At 61.4% G+C, this 26,879-nt stretch overlaps 3 protein-coding genes across 3 annotated transcripts; 2 read left to right on the top strand and 1 right to left on the bottom strand.

Annotated features, from left to right (window-relative positions):
* Positions 1-188: 188 nt before the first annotated feature.
* LRRC56 (leucine rich repeat containing 56) lies at positions 189-13,396 on the top strand. The gene is given in 11 exon segments (XM_052661850.1): positions 189-365; positions 2,451-2,538; positions 3,114-3,174; positions 9,573-9,669; positions 9,769-9,969; positions 10,626-10,809; positions 11,190-11,348; positions 11,429-11,493; positions 11,576-11,765; positions 11,768-12,058; positions 13,107-13,396. Coding segments are annotated over 11 exon segments (1,803 nt in total).
* Positions 13,397-14,098: 702 nt separating this feature from the next.
* Positions 14,099-18,822, bottom strand: LMNTD2 (lamin tail domain containing 2). The gene is given in 14 exon segments (XM_052662531.1): positions 14,099-14,251; positions 14,253-14,279; positions 14,476-14,531; positions 14,617-15,154; positions 15,238-15,357; positions 15,452-15,647; positions 15,752-16,019; positions 16,382-16,674; positions 17,017-17,105; positions 17,188-17,259; positions 17,531-17,686; positions 17,806-17,890; positions 18,392-18,544; positions 18,635-18,822. Coding segments are annotated over 14 exon segments (2,394 nt in total).
* Positions 18,823-23,912: 5,090 nt separating this feature from the next.
* RASSF7 (Ras association domain family member 7) lies at positions 23,913-25,722 on the top strand. The gene is made up of 5 exons (XM_052662356.1): positions 23,913-24,036; positions 24,198-24,910; positions 25,027-25,161; positions 25,236-25,317; positions 25,401-25,722. The coding sequence occupies exons 1-5, from the start codon at positions 23,913-23,915 to the stop codon at positions 25,430-25,432; spliced, it is 1,086 nt and encodes a 361-aa protein (XP_052518316.1). The 3' UTR covers positions 25,433-25,722.
* The last annotated feature ends 1,157 nt before the right edge of the window (positions 25,723-26,879 follow it).

Genomic DNA, 26,879 nt, shown 5'->3' with positions numbered 1-26,879 from the left:
ACCGTAAGGGTCCAGGCAGGCTCTGGCTTCATTGTCGGGCCTTCTCTGGGCCAGAGGGGGGCTTGGGGGCTTGCTGCGTGCACCAACCTGTCAGCAGCTCTGCAGGGTCTCCGCTGGGCTGTGGGTCAGAGGAGAAGCAGAGGCTGACCGGCTTCGCTCTCTGCCTGCACCCAGCAGGTTGGGTGTGAATGGACCAGGCCTGGGACGGAGACCGCGGGCCTCGGCCAAGCACAGCCAGCATCCAAGTGCGGGAGCTGAGCTCACAAGGCCTGCACAACCCCCAGCCTTGGAGCAAGGCCCCAGGCCACCGTGGGCATGGCCACAGCAAGCAGCTGGCGGAGGAGTGCCTGTCGCCCGCCAGGCTGGTGAGTGCGGGGCTGGGCTCGGCTGGCTGCCAGATGCCCTGCTGCCCCTGGGGGCCAACCCCAGGTGCCTGGGGACACAGAAGTCCTTCAGCATTCAGGCAAGAAGGGCCCAAGCCAGGCCCTTCCAAAGATTTGCTGTGCAGGGGGCTCCAGGGACCCTGAACCAGATAGAAGGGCCCTCATCCTTGTGGATACAGGGTGGCAGGCCCCTGGAGCGCACAGCACGCAGACTTCACTAGCTGCAAGCAGGGATGGGCGGTGGAGGCTGCTCTGGCGGGGTGGCTCAGCGCCCCACTGACCCGGCTGTGGAAGCCTTCCTCCCAAACCCGGGGTGCTCATGGCAGTCGCCCCCCCCATCCTGAGGGCCCGCAGGCTCTGCAGACCCTCTGATTGCAGGCTCCCGCCTGGCGACCCCAGGGTGCAGCCCTGCACTCCTGGCAGCGGGGCCGCTTCCCTTCCTGGCCACACGCTCACCTACCCACTGCTGGCCATGCTGAGGGCTCGGTGCGGTCCAGTGCCCCTCCACCCCTACACATGCCTGCACCCGTGTGAGAGGCACACGGGAGGGGAGCCTTGGCGACCCCGGGGCAACACAACCACCAGAACTCTGCAGAAGGAGCCTGGGCGCCCGGGACCCCACCCACCTTTCCGACCAACGTGAAGGGCTCACACTGTCTACTCGCTGCTGCTGGATGGGACACTCCTGTGTGCCCCTCCCCACCCCCCATGGCCCCTGTGTGTCTGCCCTCCAGCCGGGCCTGCAGCACAGCCGTGCCCAAGGTCTGGGTCCAGCATGGACCCGTCACGTCAGGCCAGCTGCTGTACCAGCCCCTGCGCTGGGCGGTTGCCCTGACCAGGGCCACCCCGCCCACCCTGGAACCTGCCGTCCTCCACCAGCTTCTGGCTGGGGAGACTCGCTGCCTGTGTGAGAGAAGCCTGGACTCCTGGCCTCTGGCGGCCACGCTCAGCTTCGGTCCGGGCCGTGGCCCTTGGCGGGCGTGCTTCCAAGCACACTTGGGTCCAGCGCCCACCGCGCCAAAGCCGCCCCCCTGGTGGCTGCTGCAGCGTTTCTGCCCCTGCTGACTCGATCACTGGAACCAGGGGCCTCAGGCCTCGGTCCTCCTGGCGCCACCCAAGGGCAGCAAGTGCCTGGCAACCGCTTTCTCCCAAATCTCACAGGGTCTTTCTAACTCCAAGCCTTTCTTCATTTTTCTTTTCACTGATTTGAGTTGAGAAGCCATTGTATTTTTCAAGCCACAGGTCTCAGAACGCCTGAGCTCTCCCCATTCCAGCTGAAGTTTGCCTCCTGCAAGGCCTCATCAAATGCAGTGAGCCGTGGCCGGTTCACTCTGCCCACATCTTGCTGGGCACCTCTCTCCCCACCGCCACGAGTTCGCTCTGTGCACTTTCTGCCAGCCAGGTTTCTACTGGAAACTCTCTTTACCAAAAAATTGCACCATCCCATGAGCTGTGTCTCCATCTTTCCAGTTTTAGTAACACTCTCGTTACTAGACGTTACTCGTGTTCAGCAGCACTCACGTCAGTGATCCCCCAGCCCCAGCGCTGCCACCAGCGCCCACTCCGCGGCTGGAGCTTCATCTACGTCTCAAGTTTTGTATGAGTCAGCTATTGCTATAGTGATGCTGTGTAACAAACAGTTCCCCAACTCAACAGCTTACAGTATAAGTGTACTTTCCCCGGGTGTGAGGGAGGCTAGGGCTTGGCCGTGCTCAGTGGGGCCAGGCTCAGGCCCCAGGCTGCACTGAGGCTGTTCCGTGGGTCTCATTGGAATCAGCCCCCTGCCACCGGGCAGGCCCTTCTCTGGCAAAGGCCCCCCCAGCCACGCGGGGTCACCGTCTCCACTCTTGTTGGAGAAGGCAATGGCAGTCCACTCCACCACTGTTGCTACATCGCACTTGGGGGCCAGCCAGAGCTGACTGTGGCTGGAGTTGACGTGGGTGAGGCAGGCAAACGCCCGCACCTGCTCCAGCCTGTGGTCAAAAGCAGGAGTTTCACTGGGAGGGTGGGATGGAGAGCGTGTGACTATGGTCTATGCTCCAGGGCTGATGCCCCTGACCCCTGCAGCAGGCCCTGGCCCAGGTCGATGACCTCCGACTGGTGAGCGTGCTGGAGATGTGTGTCAACACCCGTGAGAACAGCCTGGGGAGCTTCGGTGAGAGCCCCTCCCCACACACACCCACCGCCATCCTGGCCAGGCTGCACTTGGAGGGCCTGCCTGCTCAGACCCTGTCCTGGTCGTTGGACGGCCCCTCTGCACGGCCCGCCCTGCACACCTCTCTCCGGGGACTGAGGACAGAGACTCTGTGTCGGCGTCCTGTTCTCCAAGGCAGTCCGGACTCAGAGCCTCCCCCCGGGGCCCTGGGGTCCCCTGCTCTAGAGCCCAGGGTGTGAGCCGATGGAGGCTGTGGCCTGGCTATGCCTGCAGGGCCCGGGGGCCAGTCGTGGGAGTGGCCTGGGGGCAAGACCCACGCGTGGTGCGTGGACGCCAGCCGGAACCCCTCCTGCCAGAGCCCAGGGCTTCCACAGCCTCCTGTGTGGCCCTGCCCACTCAAGGCGCCCTGTACACCCTGGCCCGCCTCATTCGAGCAGGGCCTCAGGCATCAGCATGTGGCCCCAAGGCCGCCCTAGGCCTCAGCAGCCACAGGCAGCAGGGACCAGGGCACTGGTGCTGCCGAAGGGTGCCAGGGTGGCAGTGCCGGCACTGACCTCTCCCCCTGTGCCCCACAGGGCTGCACCTGCCCAACCTCAGCCAGCTGAAGCTGAACGGCAGCTGCCTGGGCTCCCTGAGGTGAGTGCCCCGGTGGTCTTGGCCTAGGGTCCCCCGGCATCCCGCCGTCTCTGGCTCTAATCCCGCCTCCTGGCCCCGCTGAGGCTGACGCACTCTGCCTGGAGCCTGCGGGCTGGCTTGGGCTGGTCACTCCAGGTTGTGTGGTCCTCAGAAATGCCCACCGACCTTCGGCAAAGAAACCCCCACCCGCGAAGCTGGAGGGTGCATCACCATCCGGCTCTGGGATTTGGGACACTCCCACACCCCTCAGCACCAGCCGGGCCTCAGGCCCCACGTGACACACAGGAACACCCTGATAATTAACGTAAAAGTCACAGTGCAAAATGAAGGACAGAGTAAAATTTTTACTTACTTCGTCGGGCTGGAAAGGATGATGCTGAAGTAATATCAGAGTTTATTTGCGTGTTTGAGCAAACGGAGTGTTTTATGCAGCTAGACAGCTGTCCTGAGGCAACAGGAGGCCAGCCGCAAATCTAGAAAGTTCTCCCGATGTTTTAAATGGGCTGTGAGTGTCCAGTTATTTTCAGGGGAGAAAATGAAGTAACTCATGAGCAACCGCCTATTTATACTGCTGGTTATTCATATAAGGCTCCCGTCTGGCTCAGCTGGTAAAGAATCTGCTTGCAATACAGGAGACCTGGGTTCCATCCCTGGGTTGGGACAATCCCCTGGAGAAGGGAATGGCTACCCACTCCAGTATTCTGGCCTGGAGAGTCCCACGGACTTTATGAAGTCCACGCAAAGAGTCGGCCACGGCTCAGTGACTCTCACTTTCACCTCACCTTCAGCCAAATTGTGACGAAGACATCAATCCTGTAAGTTAGCAGAGAGAAAAGTCATACTTCCTCCGTCATTAAGGCTCACACATTAGCTCAAAGAGCAACAAAAATATATAGAAAATCTATGAAGAATGGAACCTGTAAAGAGAAGTGGAAGATAGAAAATCAAATACGATGCGCCATTCGTAACAAAGCAAAATATTTGATTTCAAGGAAAAAAAAGAAAAGAAAAATCAATTCCAGGAAAAATTGCGTCGTAAATTTTATGTAAAAATGCCTTCTGTTCCTTAATAACAATAGTGCAAAATGGAAGAAATCTTTGTTATCAAATCCCGAAACTTGGCCAAAAGATTCTGCACATCTCCGTGGTGTGACGGTGACTACCACCTGTGAGAGGGGCCTGGTTCTGCACGATGGCCCAGTGGAGTGGCGTTACAGCTTAGCTGGCACCGGGGTGCCAAGGCTGTAGAGCCTCAGTGGCGTTATGAGGCTGGGAGATGGCCTTTGTGTGGTGACTGTCACTCCATCCAAAGCTAAGGGAGAATTCGGCCCCGAAAGTGTCCTGACATGAGGCCTGGTGGGGCCGACTTCTGGGCCAGCCAGCATCCAACACGCCAGAACTGCTGGGTGGGGAATCCCAGTAACACAACTAACTTGGGGGCGATTACAGTAACCACAGGGATGCTCTTCACACCCCTTGACCACGGGTGTGTCCCCTTGTGCTGCCTTTTCAGGTGAGTCCTGCCCTCTCCTTGTCCGTGTCCGTGGCTGTCTGTGTAGCCTGGGTGCCCTGGAGACTTTGCCACTCTCCACCCTGCCTCCCCTACTAACTCAAGCAGAAGCCCTTCATTCTGACTTTCTACCAGCTCTGGCTGGTGCTAGGGCAGTCTTTTAGGAGGTTCGTCCACCTCTTCCCCCGCAAGGTCTTGGAGACAGTCTTCTATTCTCTTCTATTCATTTGTGGGCCCGCTTTTTACTTTTGGGTCTTTAATCCTGCTTATCTCCAGCTTGCCCCCACTCCCGGTGTGAGACCCACCTCTGTTCTTCAGCGCCTGGTGGTCTCGTGTTCCCCAGGCCACATGGGCATGCTGGGGAGCTGAGAGCTCTGTCTTCATGGTGTGGCTCTGTGCTTCTGTGCGACACGTGACCCTCATCTGAGCTTTCCTTTCTCCAAGCTGACCTAGCTGTTCCTGGACACTTATTCTTGCCTTGGAGTTTTACAATCACTTTGTTGAGTTTCACACGTCCTAATCCTTCTGGATTTTTTTGGAGGGGAGGGGAGGACTTTTTAAAGTCACATGTCCAGTTAACGTTTGAGTTACATCCACCCACGACTCTGGTGCGGCTCTCCGTTCCTGCGCGCGTCTCTGTTTCTCGTAGGCTCTGTTTTTAACTGGAGCGTAATTGCTTCACAGGGCTGTGTTAGTTTCTGCTGCGCAACAACGTGGATCAGGTTTTTGTATACGCATGCGTGCACGCTAAGTCACCTCAGTCGTGTCCCGCTCTTTGTGTTCCCATGGACCGTAGCGCGCCAGGCTCCTCTGTCCATGAGATTCTCCAGGCAAGAACACCGGAGCGGGCTGCCACGCCTCCCTCCCAGGAAGCAAGCCTGTGTTTCCTGCGTGCAGCCCCTCCACTGCAGGCAGACTCTCTACCACTGCGCCACCAGGGAAGGCCCTGTATACACATCCCCCCTCCCTTTTGAGTTGTCCACTGAAGGGATAAATGGTTTCTCACTGCTTAGGGCCAACTGGACACAGGTTTCTGTAACTTGCAGCTGAAAGCATTCCAACTGATAAACGTTAAAGAAAATGTTTAAAGGCTATTTCTGCCTTGTCAGAGCATCACAAACTAGGCAACTTGAACAGCAGAAACTGACTCAGGTCTGGGGGTCACGGGTCAGGATCAAGGTGTGTCTCCTGAGGCAGAAGGAGAACCTGGCTTGCTCCTTGCTCCTGGGGGCTTGCTGGCCATCTTTGGCGTTCCTCACCCCAGTCCCTGCCTTCACCTCGAATAGCCTTCTTCTCCTAGTGTCAGGATCCAAATTTCCCCTTTTTAAAAGGACATCAGTCATCCTGGATTAGGGCCCACCTCATCTCCACTAGGGAAAAGGCAATGGCACCCACTCCAGTGCTCTTGCCTGGAAAATCCCATGGACAGAGGAGCCTGGTGGGCTGCAGTCCATGGGGTTGCTAAGAGTCGGACACGACTGAGCGACTTCACTTTCACTTTTCACTTTCATACACTGGAGACAGAAACGGCAACCCACTCCAGTGCTCTTGCCTGCAGAATCCCAGGGACAGGGGAGCCTGGTGGGCTGCCCTCTATGGGGTCGCACAGAGTTGGACACGACTGAAGCAACTTAGCAGCATTGGAGACAGAAATGGCAACCCACTCCAGTGCTCTTGCCTGGAGAATCTCAGGGACAGGGGAGCCTGGTGGGCTGCCCTCTATGGGGTTGCACAGAGTGGGACATGACTGAAGTGACTTAGCAGCAGCAGCAGCACCTCGACTAGGGCCCGCCTGCCAAGGCAGGAGGCATTAGAGATGCAGGTTTGATCCCTTGGTCAGGAAAATCCCCTGGAGGACGGCATGGCACCCCAGTTCAGTGTTCTTGCCTGGAGAATCCCATGGACAGAGGAGCCCCCTGGCTACAGTCCATGGGGTTGCAGAGTTGGACACCACTGAAGCAACTTAGCACATATGCACACGTCTCTACTAATGACATCTGCAGAGACCCAGTTTCCACAGCAAGGCACATTCTGAGGTCCTGAGGGTCAGGGTTCAACACACGAATTTGCAGGGACGCAGCTCATCCCACAGCAGGAAATGTGCCCTTCTGTGCCCATCGGTTGGTAAGAACAAGAAGGTTCCCAGCGTTCTTCCTGTGTTTCTCCGGCCAGAATTGTGTGATGTGTGCACTTTCTTACAGTAGCCACTCTCCAGGGGATGGAACTGCGATTGCAGTGGGCTAACCAGGACCCCCGCCTGAGCACCCCACTGCCACTTGGGACAGGGCAGGACACAAGCCTCCCCTGAAGGCTGGGCTCCCTGAAACCAGAACTGAATCGCTTCCCACATATTCATAGTGTTTTGATAAAATCATGGATGAGGCCCTGTCTCTGCGGTATCTTGTTTGGTCATTGCAAATTTAGAAAAACACTATGCTGATTTGGGATAGATTTTTCTTTGGGGGGGGGATAGATTTTTCTAATCAATAAAGCAATTGATCTTCATAAGCGAGCCTATTACCTCTGGCAATCTTGTACCTTTGCTTTGTATTTAAACGTTATTGCCAAACTCTCCTGTTAGTCAGATAGTTTGTTAATTCAGTCGGGTTTCTATACTGATGGTCACGTCGTCAGCAAGCTAGGAGCACTGCCTTTCACTTTAACCTTCCTGCTTCTCTTTCTTGTCGTATGCTTTGGCCAGGACCTGCTAGCCAACATGATTCAAACAGTGGCAATAACAGCAGCAGGGGTCCTTGGTTTGTTCCTGATCTTAACGGATATGTGTCTGGGTTCTCCTCCATCTGTCGACATGATCATGAAGTGATATTTCTCCTTTAGTCTGCTTGTGTACTGGATTCCACTGACAGATTTTGCAATTCATCCTTACATTCCTGCAGCAACACTGCTTGATGAGCTATTTTTAAATCTGTAACATTACAATCTTTGCTCCACAATTTTCACATCTGTCTTTGTCGGCTACAACCCGCTGATGGTCCAATTGGTACTTCTCTGGTCCTGGAATCGAGGACTGACTCAGACCCACACTTTCACTGTTCTTTTCAATTGCCTGATTTTTCTTTAAAAAAACTTCTGTATAAGAAACTATTGTAGAAGATATCGACTATTCCATAATAGAATGTACTTTAAAACTGATCCAAATCTGGGGACTTGGCAGGGGCAGAGAGGAGGGAGGGGTGTTAGTGACGATTTAATTTCTTTAGCAGCTATTAATGTACTTTTCTTTCCTTTTTTAAAAAAGTATTCACCTATTTGGCTGCCTTGGGTGGCACATGGGATCTTTGTTGCCTTGCGTGGGATTTTTCGTTGCGGCGTGCTGGTTTTCTAGTTGGGGCATGTGGGCTCAGTATTTGTGGTGTGTGGCCTTAGTTGCTGTGAAGCAGGTGGGACCTGAGTTTCCGGCGCAGGGGTTGAACCCTTGTCTCCTCCATTGCAAATTGGATTCTTAACCACTGGACTGCTAGGGAATGCCCTAGTTTTCTGTCTTTTGATGCCAGCTCTCTGGGTTTTCGAGGATATTGGTGTATAGGTGGTTCTTAATGGTCTTTTGCTATTTTAAATTGCTGCCAAGACCATAATTATTCCTCTTTTTAAGTCCGATACATTAATTTGCACGGTCTCTCTGCTTATCCTTGATCAGTCTTGCCAAAGGGTTGTCTGTAAGTTTTTAAAGAGTCAGCATTGGGCTCTGTTCATCTTCTCTGATTTTTCTAGTTATTACTAGTATTTTTTTAACATCTTCAACAATTTAAAAAATCGATACCTCATTCATGGCTGCCGGGGCCTCCCTTGCTGTGTGCAGGCTTTCTCCAGTTGGCGTGAGCGGGGGCTGCTCTCTAGGTGTGTGTGCGGGCTTTCCCCAGTTGGCGTGAGCGGGGGCTGCTCTCTAGGTGTGTGTGCGGGCTTTCCCCAGTTGGCGTGAGCGGGGGCTGCTCTCTAGGTGTGTGTGCGGGCTTTCCCCAGTTGGCGTGAGCGGGGGCTGCTCTCTAGGTGTGCAGGCTTTCTCACCGCAGTGGCTTCTTGATGCCCAGCGCGGGCTCCTGGGCACGCGGGCTTCGGGAGATGCATCACGCGGCCGCAGGCTCAGTGGCTGCACACAGTGCCAAGGGGGAGCAAGCTGTCCAGGTGCCTCCAGGGAACGTTCTGAGAGGCGCAGAAGAACACGCGCCCTCTCTGTACCCTCAAAACAAAAACAGTATTCTACGGGAAAAGATGAGAGGACAGCTCAGGGCGCTTAGGAATTAAATGTGTGACGTTAACAGCAACGTGGGAAGACAAGGGGACCTCCCAGAAAGCAGAGGAAAGGTGCAGGTTTGGAAACAGGAGAGAGAAGGGCTGATGATGAGGCCACACGCCTGAGGCCAAGCTCCGGACATGAGAGTAGGGGACGCTGGGAGAGAAGCACAGACGAGTGCGTCCCAGGAGCCGATGGAGAGCCCTGGCCTGCCCGCCCACGGGGCAGCAGCCACCACAGGGAGGTGGCACAGACCAGTCCCGGCAGGGAGGGGTGTTCCTGCAGGCACAGCTGGGCTGGGGAGGGGCCACAAGAAAGGCCTGGGGGGAGCGGGAGGGAGGACCCCTGCTGGCCCCGCTGGGGAGGCCAGGTCCACTGCAGCAGCCGTCTAGCACAAGGGCGACCTGCAGCCAGGCCTGGGCCCTCCAGCGCCTGCAGCCAGGAGGGAAGGCAGGCGGCCGGGCGCTCTGGGGCTCCTCCTTGGCCTGGAGGCCACACAAGCCAGTCCCAGCGGCCCCCGCGTCTGGAGACAGCAGATGTGGGTGGCGGCGGGCACAAGGCAGGGCACAGCGCCTGGGCAGTCACCGACACAGCCCCCCGCCCCGGGCAGCACTGACTCCACCCCGCCCTCTGCAGGGACCTGGGCACCTCCCTGGGCCGCCTGCAGGTGCTCTGGCTGGCCCGCTGCGGCCTGGCCGACCTGGATGGCATCAGCTCCTTTCCTGCCCTGAAGGTGGGCCTGCCCTGCCCTGTCCGGGGGAGGCGGGAGCGGACAGGGGGCAGGAGGCGGGGCGGCCCTGGCTGAGCACCCCTCCCCTGCCGGGCCCCCCAGGAGCTCTACGTCTCCTACAACAACATCTGGGACCTGAGCCCGCTTTGCCTGCTGGAGCAGCTGGAGGTGCTGGACCTAGAAGGCAACTGCGTGGAGGACCCGGGGCAGCTGCGTTACCTGCAGCTGTGCCCGCGGCTGGCTACGCTCACCCTGGAGGGCAACCCACTCTGCCTGCGGCCAGGCTCCGGCCCAACCCACCAGGTGCGCACCGCCGGGCGGGAGGCAATCTGTGTGCCAGCCCCTTGGCCGGCCGGGGAACCGCTTTGCCCGCCTGAATGGGCCAGATCTCAGCAGATCCCAGGGGACCCACCCAGGGCACGTCAGGGCCTCCTCACGGGAGCTCCTTCTCATATTGCTGGGGGCCCGGCGGCTGCCCCCACATCCCCCTGGGCCACGCACAACTGGACTCCAAAGGGCCACACATACCCGGGCCAGGCCCTGGCTCACGTGTGCTCCTGGGAGAGCTCTATGCACGCGCCATGCAGAGTGCAGTCTCCACGTGGAGTCGGGTGCGCACACCCTGCAGGCCCCGTTCAGAGGTGCCCCTATGCTGGGGGCCACACCACCTCGGCCAGAGCTCCCTCCACCCGCCTGGCTGCTTCTGCCCGCCACGGGGCTAAGCTCTGAACTCAGGGCAGCCCTGCAGGCCAGAGGGCAGCCCTGGACCCTGGCAGTGAGCCCGGAGAGTGTGATCATGAGTGGGCAACAGCCCAGGGTCCCAGCAGTCCCCAAGGTTCCAGAGTGACCCAGGCGGGCCTGGTCCCAGCAAATCCCGGCTCCCCTGCCCTGCCCACAGAGGGGCTGGAGGAGCAGCTCAGGCCCAGGCTGGCCTGACTCAGGCCCGCCCCCACCCGCAGGTGCCCCAGGGCTACAACTACAGGGCAGAGGTCAGGAAGCTCATCCCCCAGCTGCAGGTCCTGGACGAGCTGCCCGCCGCGCACACGGGCCCGCTGGCCTCTCGGAAGCTGGACCAGGACTGGCTCCTGGTGAAGGAGGCCATCAAGGAGGGCTGCATCCTAGACAGCCTGCTCCCCAGGCCGGGTACACGCAGCCGTGCCCAGGGGCCTCGGGCTGGGGCCACCCCACCCGGCCTGTGGACCTCCCCTGAGAGCCCCAGGACGGGCCGCACCCTGGTCCCGCTCGGAGGCTGCCTCCTGCGTCCCTACTCAGACCTGACCCTTTGTCCCCAGAGTCCTGCACACACACAATCCCAGGCCAGCACACCCTCCCTGGGAGCAGCCTTGGTGCAGGCCTCCCCCGCCATCCGCAGCGGGAAGGGAGAAACCTGCCACCCTGTGACTTGGGGCCTCAGGCACACTGACGCAGGGCGGTGGGCTCTGTGGATGGGGTTCAGCTGGGGGGACTCCTGGCTGACCAACTGGCGTGCGCCTTGGTGACCTCTGATTTTGACCCTTGGGCAGATCGAACCCACTGCTCCCCTGAGCTGTGCCTGCCTGAGACCCAGCCCCAGGCCCCCAGGCGCTGGCCTCTCTCCCTGCTGGTTCCCGGGGTGCTCCTGCCTGAAGGCCTCCTTCCCAAGGGCCCAGCCCCAGAGGATGACGCCAGCAACCTCACCCACGGTAGGTGACCCGCCTCAGTGTGAAGCTGGCCCTGAAGCCCTGAAGCCCCAAACCAGGCCCAGCCACTTCTTCTTCTCCAGGCGCCGGCCGGGTCCTCTGTGGGAATCCCACCAAAGGCCTGCGGGAGCGTCAGCACCGGCGCCAGGTACAGCCTGCCCCCACAGCAGGCGGCACCCAGCCCCCAGCCCCGGCAGGCCGTGCCCTGAGCCAGCCCTCTCCCTTCTCAGGCTGGGGTGCACCCAGAGAAGCTGCCCTCTCCCAGGCCGGAAGAGCTGGCCCCCAGGGCCTCCACCTCAAGGCCTGACCCTGCCGACGATCGCGACCTCCTGGCCTGGGCTGGGCTTCAGGCTTCGCGGGAGCTGCGCCTGCGGTGGGCGCCCCTGCCCCACACCCTATGTGCTCTGATCAGGGCAGGGGGCGGGGCTTGTGGCTGGGACCTGCCTTGGCTGAGTGGTCCCTGGTCCCTGGGTGGCTGGAGGGTCGGGTCACGGGAGCCCAAGGCTGCCCCAAGTCACACTCCTCTGGGATCTGCTCCAAAGGAGGAGCAGGCTGCAACCTCCCCCGCCCACACCCCAGCCCCCTTCCCAGTAGGTGCCCAGAGTCCTGGAAGGAGAGGGCCGCAGCCCCCTGGGGCCCACAGAGGGGCCCTGAAGAGCAAGAGGACAAGGCTGGGCCCAAGCCTCACCGCAGCCCCCTATGCCTGGCCCCAGGTAGCCTGCCCCACAGAGCCAGCACCGCTGGGCTGAGGCGGGAGGGGCAGGGAGGGCCTCTCCTGGGGGTGGGGGCTGAAGTTCCCCTCCCCTGAGCCCAGGGGCCAGGCAGCCGGGTCAGCCGGCTGAAAGAGGGAGAGGGCAGGCCCTCCCGACAAGGGCAGTGCAGGGGCCCCGAATGAGAGTCAGTGGCCCGGGGAGGGGCCAGGGCCAACATGGGGCAGACCAGCAGAGGTTCCCCGGAGCACAGTGCAAGCCCAGCGAAGGGAGCAAGGCCCCCAGGTGGTGGGCAGGAGACCATGGTGGGGGCTGGCGGGTGGCAGCCACTGCCTTTCCTCTGCAGACGGGGCCTGTCCTGGGCTGGGACAGAACTAAGCCGGGCAAGACCCTCCCTCAGGGACACTGGCTCGAGGAACCGTGGCTGAGCAGAGCCAATGCAGGGGCTGTGAGGCAGAGAGAAGGGCTGCGGGGGGCTTCCTGGAGGAGAGGGTTGGGCCGACTTGCAGAACAGCTGGGCAAGCAAGCCTGGGGAGGGGGCGTTTGTGAGCAGGGGCTGCAAGGTCGGCTGGATGACCCTGCGGAGAGGGGGCTTTGGGGGGGCGCACCAAAGAAGCCAGGACAGAGCAGGGACAGGGCCGAAGCTCTGCACTCGCTGAGCTGCTGCTGTGCCTGGGGCAGGGGCTGGGGAAGGCAGGCCTGAGACAGCCAGGGCCCTCAGCACCTGGCTGAGGCCGCTGAGCTGAGGGCGGAGGAGAGGGGAGCGCGGGCAGGCAGCCAGCAGGAGTGGCTGGAGGCGCGCCAGCCAGTGAGGGACAGAGAGGTGCTAGGACCTCCTACTCCAGTCAGGGTCCAGGTGGGCACTGGGTGACCACGAACCCGCCCACCCAGCCTGCCTTCAGGTGGGTGCCAGGGCTTCACTGCCTGGGGGAGGTTTGGGAACGACCCCGGGGCCACCTGCCTGTGAGCAGACACTACGGCCCTGCTGTGCAGCCCGGCCCCGGTGACCCCGGTGGCTCTGTCTGACCTGCTGTCTTTCCTCCTTTCCCAGAGTCTTCCAGGACCTCGGGGTACAACCTGATCCCCTGTCCCCCCAAGTCCTTCATGCCAGACCAGGGCCGCAACTCCTGGGGGTCCGCAGATCTACAGTTCCGGGGGCGTAGGCTCAGAACCCTGGGTAGTTTGGGGCCTGGCCTGGGTCAGGGGCTGGCTCCAGTGACTGCTCTGAGAGCCCAAGAATTGACCTTGGGCCCCAGTCCTCAAGCAGAGGGATGTCCAGGCCCAAAGCCAGCCCCAGACTCAGCAGCCAGACCCCCAGCCTCCGGTGCATGCCGCACCTGACACTCACCACCCCAGCCCGACCCCACCCTCGTGTACACCCCTACCCACTGCCAGGCCGGCCTGCCTAGTGGCCAAGGGCCCCAGGGCAATCGTGGAAGGCCCAGCGTGCACTCCGGCCTCACAGAATCCAGAGCGCCTGGGCGAGCATGCTTGGGGGGGAGAAGTGGGCCTGGTACAGGAGAGGACCCTCTTGGTGGAGGGAAATCAGGAGCTGGGACCACCAAGGGGGGAAGAGGTTGAGCCCAGGAGAGAACGCACAAGTCCCCACCACTGGCCCAGCCGCCCACCTATTCCGTGAGGCCTGGCCTTCCCTGAGGAGCAGGCCTGAGAGAAAGCAGGTTGGGCCCTGGCCAAGGTGGCTGGAACTGGGCCCTGGCCAGCCCTTGGCCAGCCCACCAGCCACCCAGGGCTCTAAGCCACCCTTGGGCTGCTGCGGTCCCAAGTAGAGGCACTTGCCGCCGGCCAACCCTGGTGGACCGGTGGGGCTCCCTGCGTGGGGATGGGACGACCAGCTCCCTCCTCCCGGAAGCCAAAGGAATCATTTTCGACTCTCAGGTGTACAGAAATGCGGTTTACTTAGTAGGCGGCATTCAATAAATTATACAGCCGGCACCGTCTGCCTCCCGTGCTTTCTTCCTGCCCCACCGCCACAGTCGTGGAGACGTGGGGGCGCAGGTGCCGATACTGCCGCCAGGCCCGGCCCTACAGCGGCCAGCGAGTGTCCGCGGTGATGGGCGGGCAGCTGAGGAAGCGGAAGCCGTACCTGCTCTCAGCCGTGCTCTGCACCGACAGCGCCACCATGGGACAGCCACGGTCCACCCTCTTCCGGCACACCTGGCGGGGGGCGGAGCCCGAGAGGCCGCTGGATGGGAAGGGGCGGGGCCTAGTGGAGGGGCGGGGCCGGAGGGTGGGAAGGGGTATGAGGGAGGGGGGATTGGCGGAGGGGCCTGAGGGCGGGGCCTGGCGGAGGGGCGGGGCCTGGCGGAGGGGCGGGGCCTGAGGGCGGGGCGGGGCCTGAGGGCGGGGCGGGGCCTGAGGGCGGGGCGGGGCCTGAGGGCGGGGCGGGGCGGAGCACTCACCCGGATTTTGTGCTCCTTCCTACCCTGGCAGTCCTGGAGGCCCACCCCGACCTCTGCTGGGAAGAAGTTGGGTGGGGTCAGCCGGGCGCCCCCTCCTTGCCGGCCGCCCCTCCTCCACGTTCCTCCCAGCTGCGCACTCACCGGGGATGGGGATGGCGGGCAAGAGCTCTGGGTGGGTCTGGGCCACGTCCTCGGGCCATACTGGCGCCTCCCGCTGGCGGAGGAGCTTGATGGTACTCAGGCGGGGCAATTGGACCCTTGGCCTGGCGAGGTAGGGAGGGGTCGTGAGAGACAGCCTGCCAGCGGGAAGGGGTGGTCCCGGGGCAGACGCGGCCTGGGGAGGTGGAAGACCTGAGGGGAGTCCAGAACAGGCGGAAGGGTGGGACCTGGGGAGGTGGGGGGCAGTCCCAGCAGGGAGTCTGGGGTCTTTGCCAGTCCGGCCCTGGGGAGGAAGCAGGCACCGAGGGACCCGCGGTCCCCACCCCGGCCTCCGGCGCCCAGCCCGGGCCTCCCGCACCCGACCCTTGCGCAGGGGTCGAGGCTGGGGCTGATGCTCCGCAAGGTCAGCTCCAGGCCGGGCCTCTGAGAGTGGGAAACAGTCGATGGACAAGTCGGTGTTGTCTGCGAAGATCCTGGACACTGGGGTCACGCAGTGTGGGGACTGGTGCTCGCTGAGGACCTAAGAGGCCGTGGGAAACACGGAAATCACCCCTACTCCACAAAGCCGCCCGTTCCCCCACCCGCGCTGGGACCCGCTCTGACCTCGCCTTGGGGGTTCAGGAGGAGGGTCACGCAACTTCGGCTGGAGTAGAAGTGGACGGGCTCCTGGCCCAAGGAGGAGGGCTGCTGCCGCCTGGTACTGCAGGGCCCCTCACCCCACACCTGGGAAGAGCCGGGGGCAGGGGGCACCGGGTGAAGGGCTGGCCACTGGAGGGCTGGGCCTTGAGGGGCGGGGGGAGCGGGGAGCGGGGCGCACCGTGATGTGGTGCCGCGGAGCCAGCAGGGTGCTGGGTGGGAAGCGGTACAGGCACACGGGGAAGTCGAGCACCAGCTGCTGCAGCACGAAGCCGCCCAGGTCCACTGTCTCCTCCAGCGACTGGTTGAGGATGCGCACGAACCTCTGGCGGCGGCTAACCGCCATGATCTTCAGGCAGGAGCCCGTGGGGCTGGGGCTGGAGCGCAGGCAGGGGCGCTGTGCCAAGTCAGTGGGGTCCCTCCCGCCAACGGTCCCTCTAGGAGACCCGACCCTGCAGTCCCAGCTGGGTCCCGTCCTCACCTTGGACAGCGCCTGGAATGCCAGAGATGGGAGTCCACCCCAGACTCAGGCGTCTGGCCATTCTCGCCCTGCTCATCTGAGTGGGTGTTCTGGAGATGCACGGAGAGGCGGACTGCCTGGGAGGGGAACCCCAGTTTGGAGGGTCCAGGGTCCACCGAGGACATCTCCTGTGAGGCTGGACCCGGCTCGCAGTGCCCCGAAGGTCCATGTGGGAGAGGAGCAGCGGTAGGGATCAGGTCCGGGCAGGAGGGGTGGTGGGCCCCGGCCCCTGGGAGAAGCGGAGAGGCACTGTGCAGCACTTGGCGGGGGCTGGGGTGGCAAGTGGGCTGGAGCCAGGGCACCGAGGCAGTGGCAGGAGCCCTCCGAGCCCACCCTAACCCAGGGACAGGGCTGGGGTCCCTGCTGCCTCCAGCTGGGACTGGAGCCAGGAGGTCGCTGCCTCCAGCTGGGAACCTGGAAGCCAGAAGCCCCGCTGCCTCCAGCTGGGACTGGAAGCCAGGAGGTCGCTGCCTCCAGCTGGGAACCTGGAAGCCAGGAGGTTAGGGGGTGTGCTTCGGGGCTTGGGGCAGAGAGCACAGTCCTGCAGGTGTGGGAAGGGGAAGAGACCAGGGGAGACCCGCCCCGCTCCACATTCAGATGTTGCCTGACCATCCCTGCAGAGGCTCTGTGCCTGCGCCTCCACGTGCTTGGCAGTGCGGCCAGGCACTAGGGGACGGTCCCCTGTGACTTTAGGCACGCGATTATGCGCCACCAGCTGGCTGTTGCTGGACTCAGAGTCGGCACCCCCGGAGCTGCTGGTGCCCGCCAAGGGCAGGGAGCTCCACTCGACACTCTTGAGATTGTGCTCCTGGTGCCTACAGCACAGCTCTGAGCTCCACTGGTCAGGCGGTGAGGCTGCTGGGAGCTGCGGGGTCCGGGCGTGCCTGCAGGTCATGACCAACTTGCTGCCCAGACCTCTGGCTCCTGGACACCAGCTCTGCCCCCATCTGACCTCCATCAGATGGGGGCAGGGCCCACCAAGTTGTGGCCTCAGCCCCTAGGACCCCACCTGGGCAAAGGGCTCATGGGTAGACAGAGATGGCCCCAGAACTATTTCCCTTCATCCCTGACTACAAGCTGCAGGTCAGAGAACTGACGCTTGGAAGGTTTAGATGACCTGTCCATGGTCACTAAAGGATGGAACCTGGACTTTGGTTCGTCCCAGCCAAGGCAGGCCCTCGCCTCTTCTCCCTCCCCCCTGAGGGGTCCCCATCCAGGGCAATTACTTTTGATCTGAGTTGGACTCGAGGTTGGTGAAGAGGTTGGGGTACCGGTGGGCAATGCTGTTCCAGTCCACATCCTCCAGGCGGAAACCCTGGCCAGGGAGCAACAGGCAGGTGACCTGACCCTCCTACAGGACTGCAGGTCCAAGAACATACCTGGAGGGCCTCATTTACCTCCCCAGCAGTGGGGGCCTGATCGTTCTCAGAGAAGTCACTGAGGTCCATCAGGGTCTCTGCGGTCACCACCTGCAAAGGGGACAGGAGGCCAGCAGGCAGGGACTGGGGGTGGGGAGCACACCCCTCTGCCCAAGGCCACTCTGCCCTCCAGCCTCCCCACACCTGAGGCACACGCTTGCTAAGAGCCAGGTGGGAGGGACCACAGGCTTGGTTGCTCGTCCCTGCTCCAGGAGGCAGGCCTCCAGGGAGGCCAAGGCCCCTGAGTGGAAGCACCAGTCTGAAGGGGACAGCCAGCCGACCAAGGAGGGTGGGCTGGGGGGCTGCCCATAGCCAGGCTTACCTCCACGCTGCCCGTGGAAGACCGCAGCACGCGGCCCACCCAGGAGGAGCGGGCCAGCTGCAGGAGGCAGGACTTCTGGAAGGCCTGCAGCTCAGCCTCCAGCTGCTGCAGCGCGTCCCCGGTCTGCTGCAGCCGCTCCTCCAGGCGCTTCTTCTCCTGCTCAGACGGGTCAGCAGTGGGTGGGGCCTTCCACCGACCCAACCCCAGCCTGCCCCACCCTGGCTTGGGCCTCACCCCCCACCCCACCCCCTTCCCTGATCCCTCTTGCCCTTCACCAGCTGGGCCTTTTCCTTCTGTGCTTTCAACTCCAAAGTCAGCTTTTGGACCTGGTTTTGCAGGAACTTCTGACTTCTTGAACTCCTGGGGGAGGGGTAGTCTCAGCAGCCCCACCTCTGGGTCCGCAGCCTCATCACTCATTAGGGTGCCCGGGCCAGGCAGGCGGGTCAGGCCCTGAAGAGGTCTGGGTCGGAGGCCGGGTCTAGGCTGGGTTCAACACCCATCGACATGCTTAGGAGCTAGGGTCTGGGTGGTTCACAGTGTGTTAACTTCTTTAGGGTTAGGGCGGAGAAGACAATGGCACCCCACTCCAGTACTCTTGCCTGGAAAATCCCATGGACGGAGGAGCCTGGTAGGCTGCAGTCCATGGGGTCACTAAGAGTCGGGCATGACTGAAGCGACTTAGCAGCAGCAGCAGCAAGGTTAGGGCAGGGGATCAGAGCCAGGTAAGGACTGGGGTCAGAGGCGTAGGTCAGGGTCAGGGCTGGGGTCAGGCTTGGTAGTTAACGTTGGAATCAGACATAAACCCCAGGCTAGGGCCGGGCCGGGGATTGAGTGGGTGGGGGACCAGTGCACACCACTGACCTCTCGGCTGGAAGCCCAGCCACCTCCTGCAGGATGCGGCGGCGCCGGGCTGCATGCTGATTCTGGACGGCCCACCGCAGGGCCTGGATCTCCAACTCCCTCTGCCCCCAGAGCAGCCGCAGGGCGCGGGGGTCCAGGGACTCCAAGGCCGGCCTGAAACACCAGCCCCCCTCGCTGCTGGGTCAGGCCCTACTGTCTGGCTGGCCTGACCCGAGCCGCCGACCACACCCCTCCCCTCCTTACTGCAGGCTGATGGAGGAGACCATCCTGGTGGAGCTGGGCTTGGCGTTCTGAGGGTGTGTGGGAGCCACCGGGTCTGCAGCGGCGCCTGCTGGAGGCCCCACGTGGCCACTCACTGGTTCTCGGTCCACCAGGGATGGGAGAGCCACCTCCTCAGCGTCTTCAGCCTCCTGACAAGACTTGCGGGCCATTCTTGATGTCGCTGGGGGCGCTGGGAGGAGGGGTGGTGGGGCTGCACCGGGCCTGCCCTGCACCCTGCAGGGCTCTCCTTACACAGCCACCCTTGTGTATGCCGGCCCCAGACGGCACTGCTGGTTCACGGGGTGCCACTCTCCACGAAGGGGTGTGCGTGTGTGTGTGTGTGTGAGTGTGCGTGTGAATGGCACGCTACCAGTCACCTGAGTGTCTACACCTGCGCGTTTCTGAGCAGGCCAAGGCAGCAGACCACCCCCACCCCTGGCATAACGTCAGTGGGTGCTCGGCCGTTCCCTGTCCTCTCTTCCCTGTCACCCTTGCCTCCAGGACCTGGGCGCCTGTTCCCCCAGCCTAGAGCATGGGCCCCCAAAGGTGCTGGTCCTTCACTGGTGTGGGCTCTGTCCCCTCAGAGCCAGGGTCCTCCCCAACACTCACCTGAGGCCTGAGGTCCAAGCAGGCCTGGGGAGAGAAAGGCTCTACAGGGTTGCCATGGATACCAGCAGCCAGAGGGGAGGGGCTGTTTGTTACCAGGAGCCTCCAGGGAGACCGAGACCAGGGCCCCAGGTGAACCCTGGCCCCGTCCTTGTCTAGCCTGAAGGAGAAGCTGTTGAGGGGCTGACCGACAGCCCAGCTAACCTCAGCAGACCCAGGGGACACAGAGTGACCCACAGGGCCTGCCACCATCACCCGCTCAGCTCAACAGCCCCAGCCAGCCCTGGGGAGGTTCCCGTGGGCCCTCCCTGGCTGACCATGGCAGTCGGCGGGTGCTGGGGGCACTGCTGCTCTGTGAGTGTGTCCACAGGGCAGAAGGCTGGCTCTGCTAAGCATGTGACCTCACTGGGGCCCAGCCATCTGGGGAAAGGGAGGGGAGAGCCCTGAGGACCTGGGAGAGCGGCTTGCTGCGCTCTGGCCAGCAGCGGGCCCCCTTCCATGCCTTCCCCCGCCCCTTTGCCTTACTGACTGCTGTGCCTTTGCCTAACCCCCAGTACAGAAGCCTCCCTCCCGGCGCTCACCCACAGCACTAGAGCCACTGTAAGGAGCCTTGGGACACATACACTGACAACAGTAGCATCTAACTGAACACAGCGTTCCAGAGAATAGCAAGGAGAGGTGAGAAGTCCTTCTTAAATGAACACTGCAAAGAAATAGTGGAAAATGGTAGAATGGGAAAGATCAGAGATCTCTTCAAGGAAGCTGGAGATACCAGGGGAACATTTCATGTGAAGACGGTCGTGATAAATGAGAGAAATAGTAAGGACCTAACAGAAGCAGAAGAGATTAAGAAGAGGTGGCAAGAAAACACAGATGTACTACACAAAGAAAGGTCTTAATGACCGGGATACCCACAATGGTGGGATCACTCACCTAGAGCCAGACATCCTGGAGTGTGAAGTCAAATGGGCCTTAGGAAGCATCACTACAAACAAAGCTAGTGGAGGTGATGGAATTCCAGCTGAGCTATATAAAAATCTTAAAAGATGATGCTGTTAAAGTGGTGTACTCAATATGCTAACAAATTTGGAAAACTCAGCAGTGGCCACAGAACTAGAAAAGGTCAGTTTTCATTCCAATCCCAAAGAAGGGAAATTGCAGAAAATCCTCAGACTACCACACAATTGCACTCATCTCACATGCTAGCAAGGTGATCCTCAAAATTCTTCAAGCCAGGCTTCAATAGTATGTGAATTGAAAACTGATGTTCAAGCTGGATTTAGAAAAGGCAGAGGAACCAGGGATCAAATCACCAATATCCATTGGATCATTTCTGGATCATAGAGAATTCCAGAAAAACATTTACTTCTGCTTCATTGACTATGCTAAAGCATTTCACTGTGTGGATCACAAAAAAACTGCGGAAAATTCCTCAAGAGATGGGAATACCAGACCACCTTACCTGTCTCCTGAGAAATCTGTATGCAGGTCAAGAAGCAACAGCTAGAACCGGACATGGAATAATGGGCTGGTTCCAAATTGGGAAAGGAGTACGTCAAGGCTGTATATTGTCACCCTGCTTATTTAACTTCTATGCAGAGCACATCATGCGAAATGCTGGGCTGGAGAAATCACAAGCTGGAATCAAAATTGCTGGGAGAAATTTCAACAACCTCAGATATGCATTGCAGAAGGAAATGGCAACCCACTCCAGTGTTCTTGCCTGGAGAATCCCAGGGACGGAGGAGCCTGGTAGGTTGCCGTCTATGGGGCTGCACAGAGTCGGACACGACTGAAGCGGCTTAGCAGCAGCAGGAGCAGATATACAGATGATACGGCTCTAATGGCAGAAAGCAAAGACAAATTAAGGAGCCTCCTGATAGGGTGAAAGAGGAGAGTGAACCTGCTGCTTTGAAGCTCAACAGTGAAAAAAACTAAAATCATGGCATCCAGTCCCATCACTTCATGGCAAATAGAAGGGGGAAAATGTAGAAGCAGTGACAGATTTCATTTTCTTGAGCTCCCAAATCACTGCAGATGGTGACAGCAGCCATGAAATTAAAAGACACTTGCTCCTTGGAAGAAAAGCTATGACCAACCTGGACAGCATATTAAAAAGCAGAGACAGTACATTGCCAACAAACGTCCATCTAGTCAGTTATGGTTTTCCCGTCAGTCATGTATGGATGTGAGAGTTGGACTATAAAGAAAGCTGAGCGCTGGAGAATTGATGCTTTTGAACTGTGGTGTTGGAGAAGACTCTTGAGAGTTCTTTGGACTGCAAGGAGATCCAACCAGTCAATCCTAAAGGAAATCACTCCTGAATGTTCATTGGAAGGACTGATGCTGAAGCTGAAGCTCCAATACGTTGGCTACCTGATGGGAAGAGTTGACTCACTGGAAAGAACCTGATGCTGGGAAAGATTGAGGGCAGTAGAAGTGGATGACAGAAGATGAGATGGCAGGATGGCATCACCGACTCAATGGACATGAATTTTAGCAAGCTCTGGGAGTTGGTGCGGGACAGGGAGGCCTGGTGTGCTGCAGTCCATGGGGTCGCAAAGTCGGACACGACAGAGCGACTGAACTGAACGGAACTGATGGTTTTTCCAGTAGTTATGTGTGGATGTAAGAGTTGGACCATGAAGAATGCTGAGAGCCTTCAGCTGACCAGTAGAACTGATGCTTTCAAATTTTTGTGCTAGAGAAGAAAGTATATTAATCCTGAATATTCCCTGGAAAGACTGATGCTCAAGCTGAAGTGCCAATACTTTGGCCACCTGATGCGAAGAACCAACTCACTGGAAAAGGCCCTGGTTCTGAGACAAATTGAAAGCAAAAGGAGAAGGGGGTGACAGAGGATGAGGTGGTTGGATGGCATCACCAACTCTATGGACATGAATTTGAACAAAGTTGGGGGACTAGTGGAGGACAGAGGAGCCTGGCATACTACAGTCTATGGGGTCACAAAGAGTCAGTCGGATGCGACTTAGGGGCTGAAACCATAACAAATGGTTCCCTTGCCCCTGGACCTGGACAAAAGTGAGCCCCAGACCTGACCCATAAGACCATGCCCTCTACTTTCTGCTCCACTCCCACCCCCCTTCATTCCCTCACCATGCATTCATTGAGACTTTCAACTTTCGCTCCTGCAGGGCTTGGGGTGGGCAGGAGGGAGAAACCCCCGCCCTGGGCCAGTCTGACTTGGGCAGTGCAGGTTCTAGACGTCATTGCTGCTGATCCACACAGACAGCACTGAGAGCATGAGGGACGCCTGCCGCCGCGCCGGCCTGGGGTCTCCGGGCAGAACAGCAGGGCTCGCCTGGCGGAGGAGTGTGTTTGCAGCTCGGACCAGCCTTGGGCCCCACTGAGCCTCAGACAAAGAGCCCAAGGCCTTTGTCCCAGGCAACCTCTTGGCGGCCCCCTCCCCCATCAGGATTGTCGGTCTGGCAGCAGCCGGAGAGGACCAGCGGCCAACCAGCTCCACTCCCTCCCGCCTTGAGCCCCCCGACTCCCGCGCGTCCCATCGCGCCCCAGGCGAGGGGAGGGGCGGTGTGAGCCCCGTTGCCCTCCTGGGTGCAAGCCAGGCTCGCGGGGTCCCGGGCCGGCGCCCCCTCCCTTAGGCGGGAGACTCATCAGACGGGACGGCTTCTGCGAAAGTCAGCCAGGAAACGCGGCCAGGCACCTGCCCCACGCGCCCCCTGCGCCGCGGAAGGCAGCGCTCTTCCGCGCGGTGAGCGGGTTCGGGGCGCGCGTGGACCCGGGCGCTCTCGGCCCCCGGCGCCGCCGAGCCCCGCCCACACCTGGGCGCCGCCGGGGGCGGGACGGGCGGGGAGCCAATGGGGAGGCCCAGGGGAGAGGCTCTGCGTAGGTGGCTAATGGGCGTAGGCACGGAGTGGGCGGGGCGCGCGGTGCAGCCAATGGGGGCTCGAGGGGCGGGGCGCGCGGGCGGCGAGCCAATGGGGCGGCGGGCCGGGGCGCTCCCGCGGCGCTGGAGGCGGCAGGTTGCGGCGGCGCACGGAGCCTGGCAGCAGCCAGTCTGCGTCCGGATTCCGGAGGCCGGTTAGCGTCCAGGTGAGCCGCGCCGAGTTCCGGGGCCTTCGCGGCGCAGGGCGCGGCCCTGGGCTGCGACTCCGACAGAGGGGCGCGAGCCGGGCCGGCGAGGGGGCCGCGCCGCACCTGCACCCGCTGCGAGCTGGGACCGCGGCCTCGCCGCGAGCGCGGGGCCGCGCGGTAGCAGGGAGGGGCCGCCCGCGCCGGGTGCGGCGGGTCTCCGGTGCCGAGGGCTGCGCGCAGACGCCCCGCGGGAGGGGCTGTGCCCTTCAAGCCGGGTGGCCCGGTCTGGTTAATGATTTGCTTGGTTCCGGGAGTGGGGCCGGCCGAGAGCAGGCTGGGAAGTGGGGCAGCCTCCGAGCGCTGCGGGAGGGCCCTCTGGTTCCCTCTCTGTGGCGGGGTGGGGGGGGCCCTGGCCTTTGCTGCCCCACCCCCAGGAATGTGCGGCCTCCGTGTGGGGCTGCGCACCAGATGCCGAGGGGCAGCAGTCCCGAGCCAGTTCCGGGGTGCGGGGCAGGCCTGAGGAGGAAGAGCCGGTCAAGCTGAGTTGGGGCCAGGCGGGGCCTGACCCCGTGGCCCTCGCCCTCGCTGCAGGACAGGCATGCTCTCAGGACTGGCGGCCATGGAGCTGAAGGTGTGGGTGGACGGCATCCAGCGTGTGGTTTGTGGGGTTTCAGAGCAGACCACCTGTCAAGAAGTGGTCATTGCACTAGCCCAAGCCATAGGTGAGTTCCTGAGCACAGATCGGCCCAGCAGGTGCCGGCCCCCATCTGGACCCCAGGAGGGTGGGGCTGCTGCTGGTTCCTCTCGCCTTCCCCCAGCTGCTCGGGCCGGATGGACTGAAGGTAAGGGATGTGGGCTGACTGACCCCTCTCCCCGACTCCAGGCCAGACGGGCCGCTTTGTGCTCGTGCAGCGCCTCAGAGAGAAGGAGCGGCAGCTGCTACCCCAGGAATGTCCTGTGGGCGCCCAAGCGACCTGCGGACAGTTTGCCAGTGATGTCCAGTTTGTCCTGAGGCGGACAGGACCCAGCCTCGCTGGGAGGCCCTCCTCGGACAGCTGCCCTCCCCCTGAGCGCTGCCCTATCCGAGCCAGCCTTCCCCCAAAGCCTCGACCAGCACTGGACCGTGAGCCCTGCAAACCACTGACCTTCAGCCTGGGGTGCTCTGGGCAGGCCCCCGGCCCTGTGCCACCCGAGCCTCTGGCTCCCGTAGTGCCTGTGCCAGGCTGCTGTGCAGACCTGCAGGGTCTGGAGCAAAGGGTGCGCAGGAACGCAGCGGAGCTGGGCCAGGAGGCCTTCTGGGAGCAGGAGCTGCGGCGGGAGCAGGCCCGGGAGCGCGAGGCACAGGCCCGCCTGCAGGCGCTGAGCGCAGCTACAGCTGAGCACGCGGCTAGACTGCAGGCCCTGGACGCCCAGGCCCGTGCCCTGGAGGCCGAGTTACATCTGGCTGCAGAGGCCCCTAGGCCCTCCTCACCCACAGCGTCTGTGGCTGAACGCCTGCGCCAGGACCTGGCCACCCAGGAGCGGCAAAGCATGGAGGTGCAGGGCAGTCTCGCCCTGGTGGGCCGGGCTCTGGAGGCTGCCGAACACGCCCTGCAGGTGAGCCCCTATCCCCAGCGCAGGGCAGGGTGGGGGGGTGGGGGGGTGGGGAGTGGGGGGGGGTGGGCGTCGGTCTCAAAATCGGAATCAGAGCCTGAGGGTCCCGTGGGCCCCAGGCCCAGGCCCAGGAGCTGCAGGAGCTGAACCGGGAGCTGCGTCAGTGCAACCTGCAGCAGTTCATCCGGCAGACGGGCGCTGCGCCGCCGCCGCCCCCGCCCCCACGGCCGCTCGCGGGCCCCCCTGGCACTCAGGTCAGAGCAGTTCTGGAGGGGGCCAGGTCGGTGGGGGGCCCGCCCAGCCCCACGCTGACTCGCTTTTCCCACAGGATCTTCTGCCTCCAACCAGAGAAGAGCCTCTCACGGGAGGCCCCCGGAGTCTGGCCGTTGTGTCCAGCCTGAGCCCGGAGAGTATGTCTGTCTCCCCCCTCGGGATGGGATGAGGTCCTCCAGTGACCCCCTTCAGCCCTCTCAAGTCTGTGTCCTCCCCACAGTTGCCCCCATGAGGCAGAGCTCCTTGAGGTAGCAGCTCTCACCTCAGAGTGGATGTCCGCAGACAAGGTTAGCCTAGCCTGGATGACAGAGGCGAGCCCGTGGTCACAGAGGACTCCTTCCCCCGTGCAGTGGGAAGCCCTGGAACCTGGAGCCTGAGACGGGACACCTTGGAGCCCTAGGCCTGCTGCAGGGGGCACGGGAGGGCTGAAGACTTTTGCCCTAGTCCTTGTCGAATCTGCCAAGACCCTGCAGAAGCTAGGGGCATGGCCAGCCCTGAGATCATATCCCCCAAAGGCCACAGCTCTTTGCTGGGGACAGGAGGTGCACAGACCCTGTGTTCAACCTATGGGTATGTGCTTGCATGTGGGAGGTATCTTTGCCCACATCCGTGTGTACACTGGGTCCCTACCCCGACATTAAAACCTCAATAAACGGTCTCCCGTGGCTTAAGCGTGTCTTGAGACTGCACTGGGCAGGGTCTGCAGGGTCTCCGAGTAGCCGCTGAGCTGCCGGGGGCTAGCCACAGTTAAGGGTCCCGAAACGGAAGTCTCCCAGGGACCCCTGGTTATTTAATCCAAAGCTGGAGCTGTATCCACCCACCCTTGGGGAGTGGCCTCTCCTTGTTGGGGGCAGGGTAGCTTCTCTCCTTGGCAGCCTGGGGTTGGATGGTCTGGGAGGCTGAAGTAGCCTCGACACTGACCTGGGTTTCTGTCTAGGCCCCTCCCTTGCCTGACTTCCCTGTCTGGTCTGCTCCCCGCCAGCAGCAAGAAGCACTGCGCCCTCTGGGGTGGCTCCTGGATATGAGGATTCAAGGACACACCAGACCCGTCCATCAGGTTTCCTGAGCCTGAGAGCTTGCGGGGGCAGGCCCCGGACTCCTGGGTCTGCCAGGCCCCAGGAGCTTTGCTGGCCCCTGGAGGGTGTGCCGCCCTGCCTTCCAACACCCCACCTCCTCTCCCCAGCCGGGCATGAAGCTTTAGCCTCATGCCTGCAGTCTTGAAATTGGGGCAGGGCGAGGTCTGAACCACAGCCTTGGCTCTGGAGTGGGCCACCAGCTCCCAGCTCTGATAGTTGCAGTTGGGAGAGGCGAGCTCTGCGCCAACGAGAACCTGGGGGGCTCCGAGACCTGGGTGTAGCTACGCGCGTTGAGGAAGAGGACGGGACAGCCTAGATCACAGGGGTCTTCGGGCTTAGTGTGGGAGTGGGCAACTTTGGGGAAGACTCACCCTTCTCCTGGGGTGGCCCCTGAGCCAGGCCTGGTGTTCCCTGATTCTTTGGGGCAGACTGCAGGGGACGTGAAGGACTGAGTACAAGGAGACCACCAAGTGCCTAGCTCGTGGGAAGAATCAGGAGCAGGCCCTTCCTGCCCGAGCTGGAGGAGGGTCGGGAGTGGCTGTACAGGCCTGGGGATGAAAAGGCTCTGGCCCCAGTTTCCTCTTTGGAGCCCCCAACCCATTCCCATGCCTCTCCACACTCCT

The sequence above is a fragment of the Budorcas taxicolor genome, chromosome 25 (assembly GCF_023091745.1).
Source record: "Budorcas taxicolor isolate Tak-1 chromosome 25, Takin1.1, whole genome shotgun sequence".
In the NCBI taxonomy this organism is placed as follows: Eukaryota; Metazoa; Chordata; class Mammalia; order Artiodactyla; family Bovidae; genus Budorcas; species Budorcas taxicolor.
The sequence above is the reverse complement of the archived record's forward strand: the minus strand, read 5'-3'. Positions and strand labels throughout refer to the sequence as shown.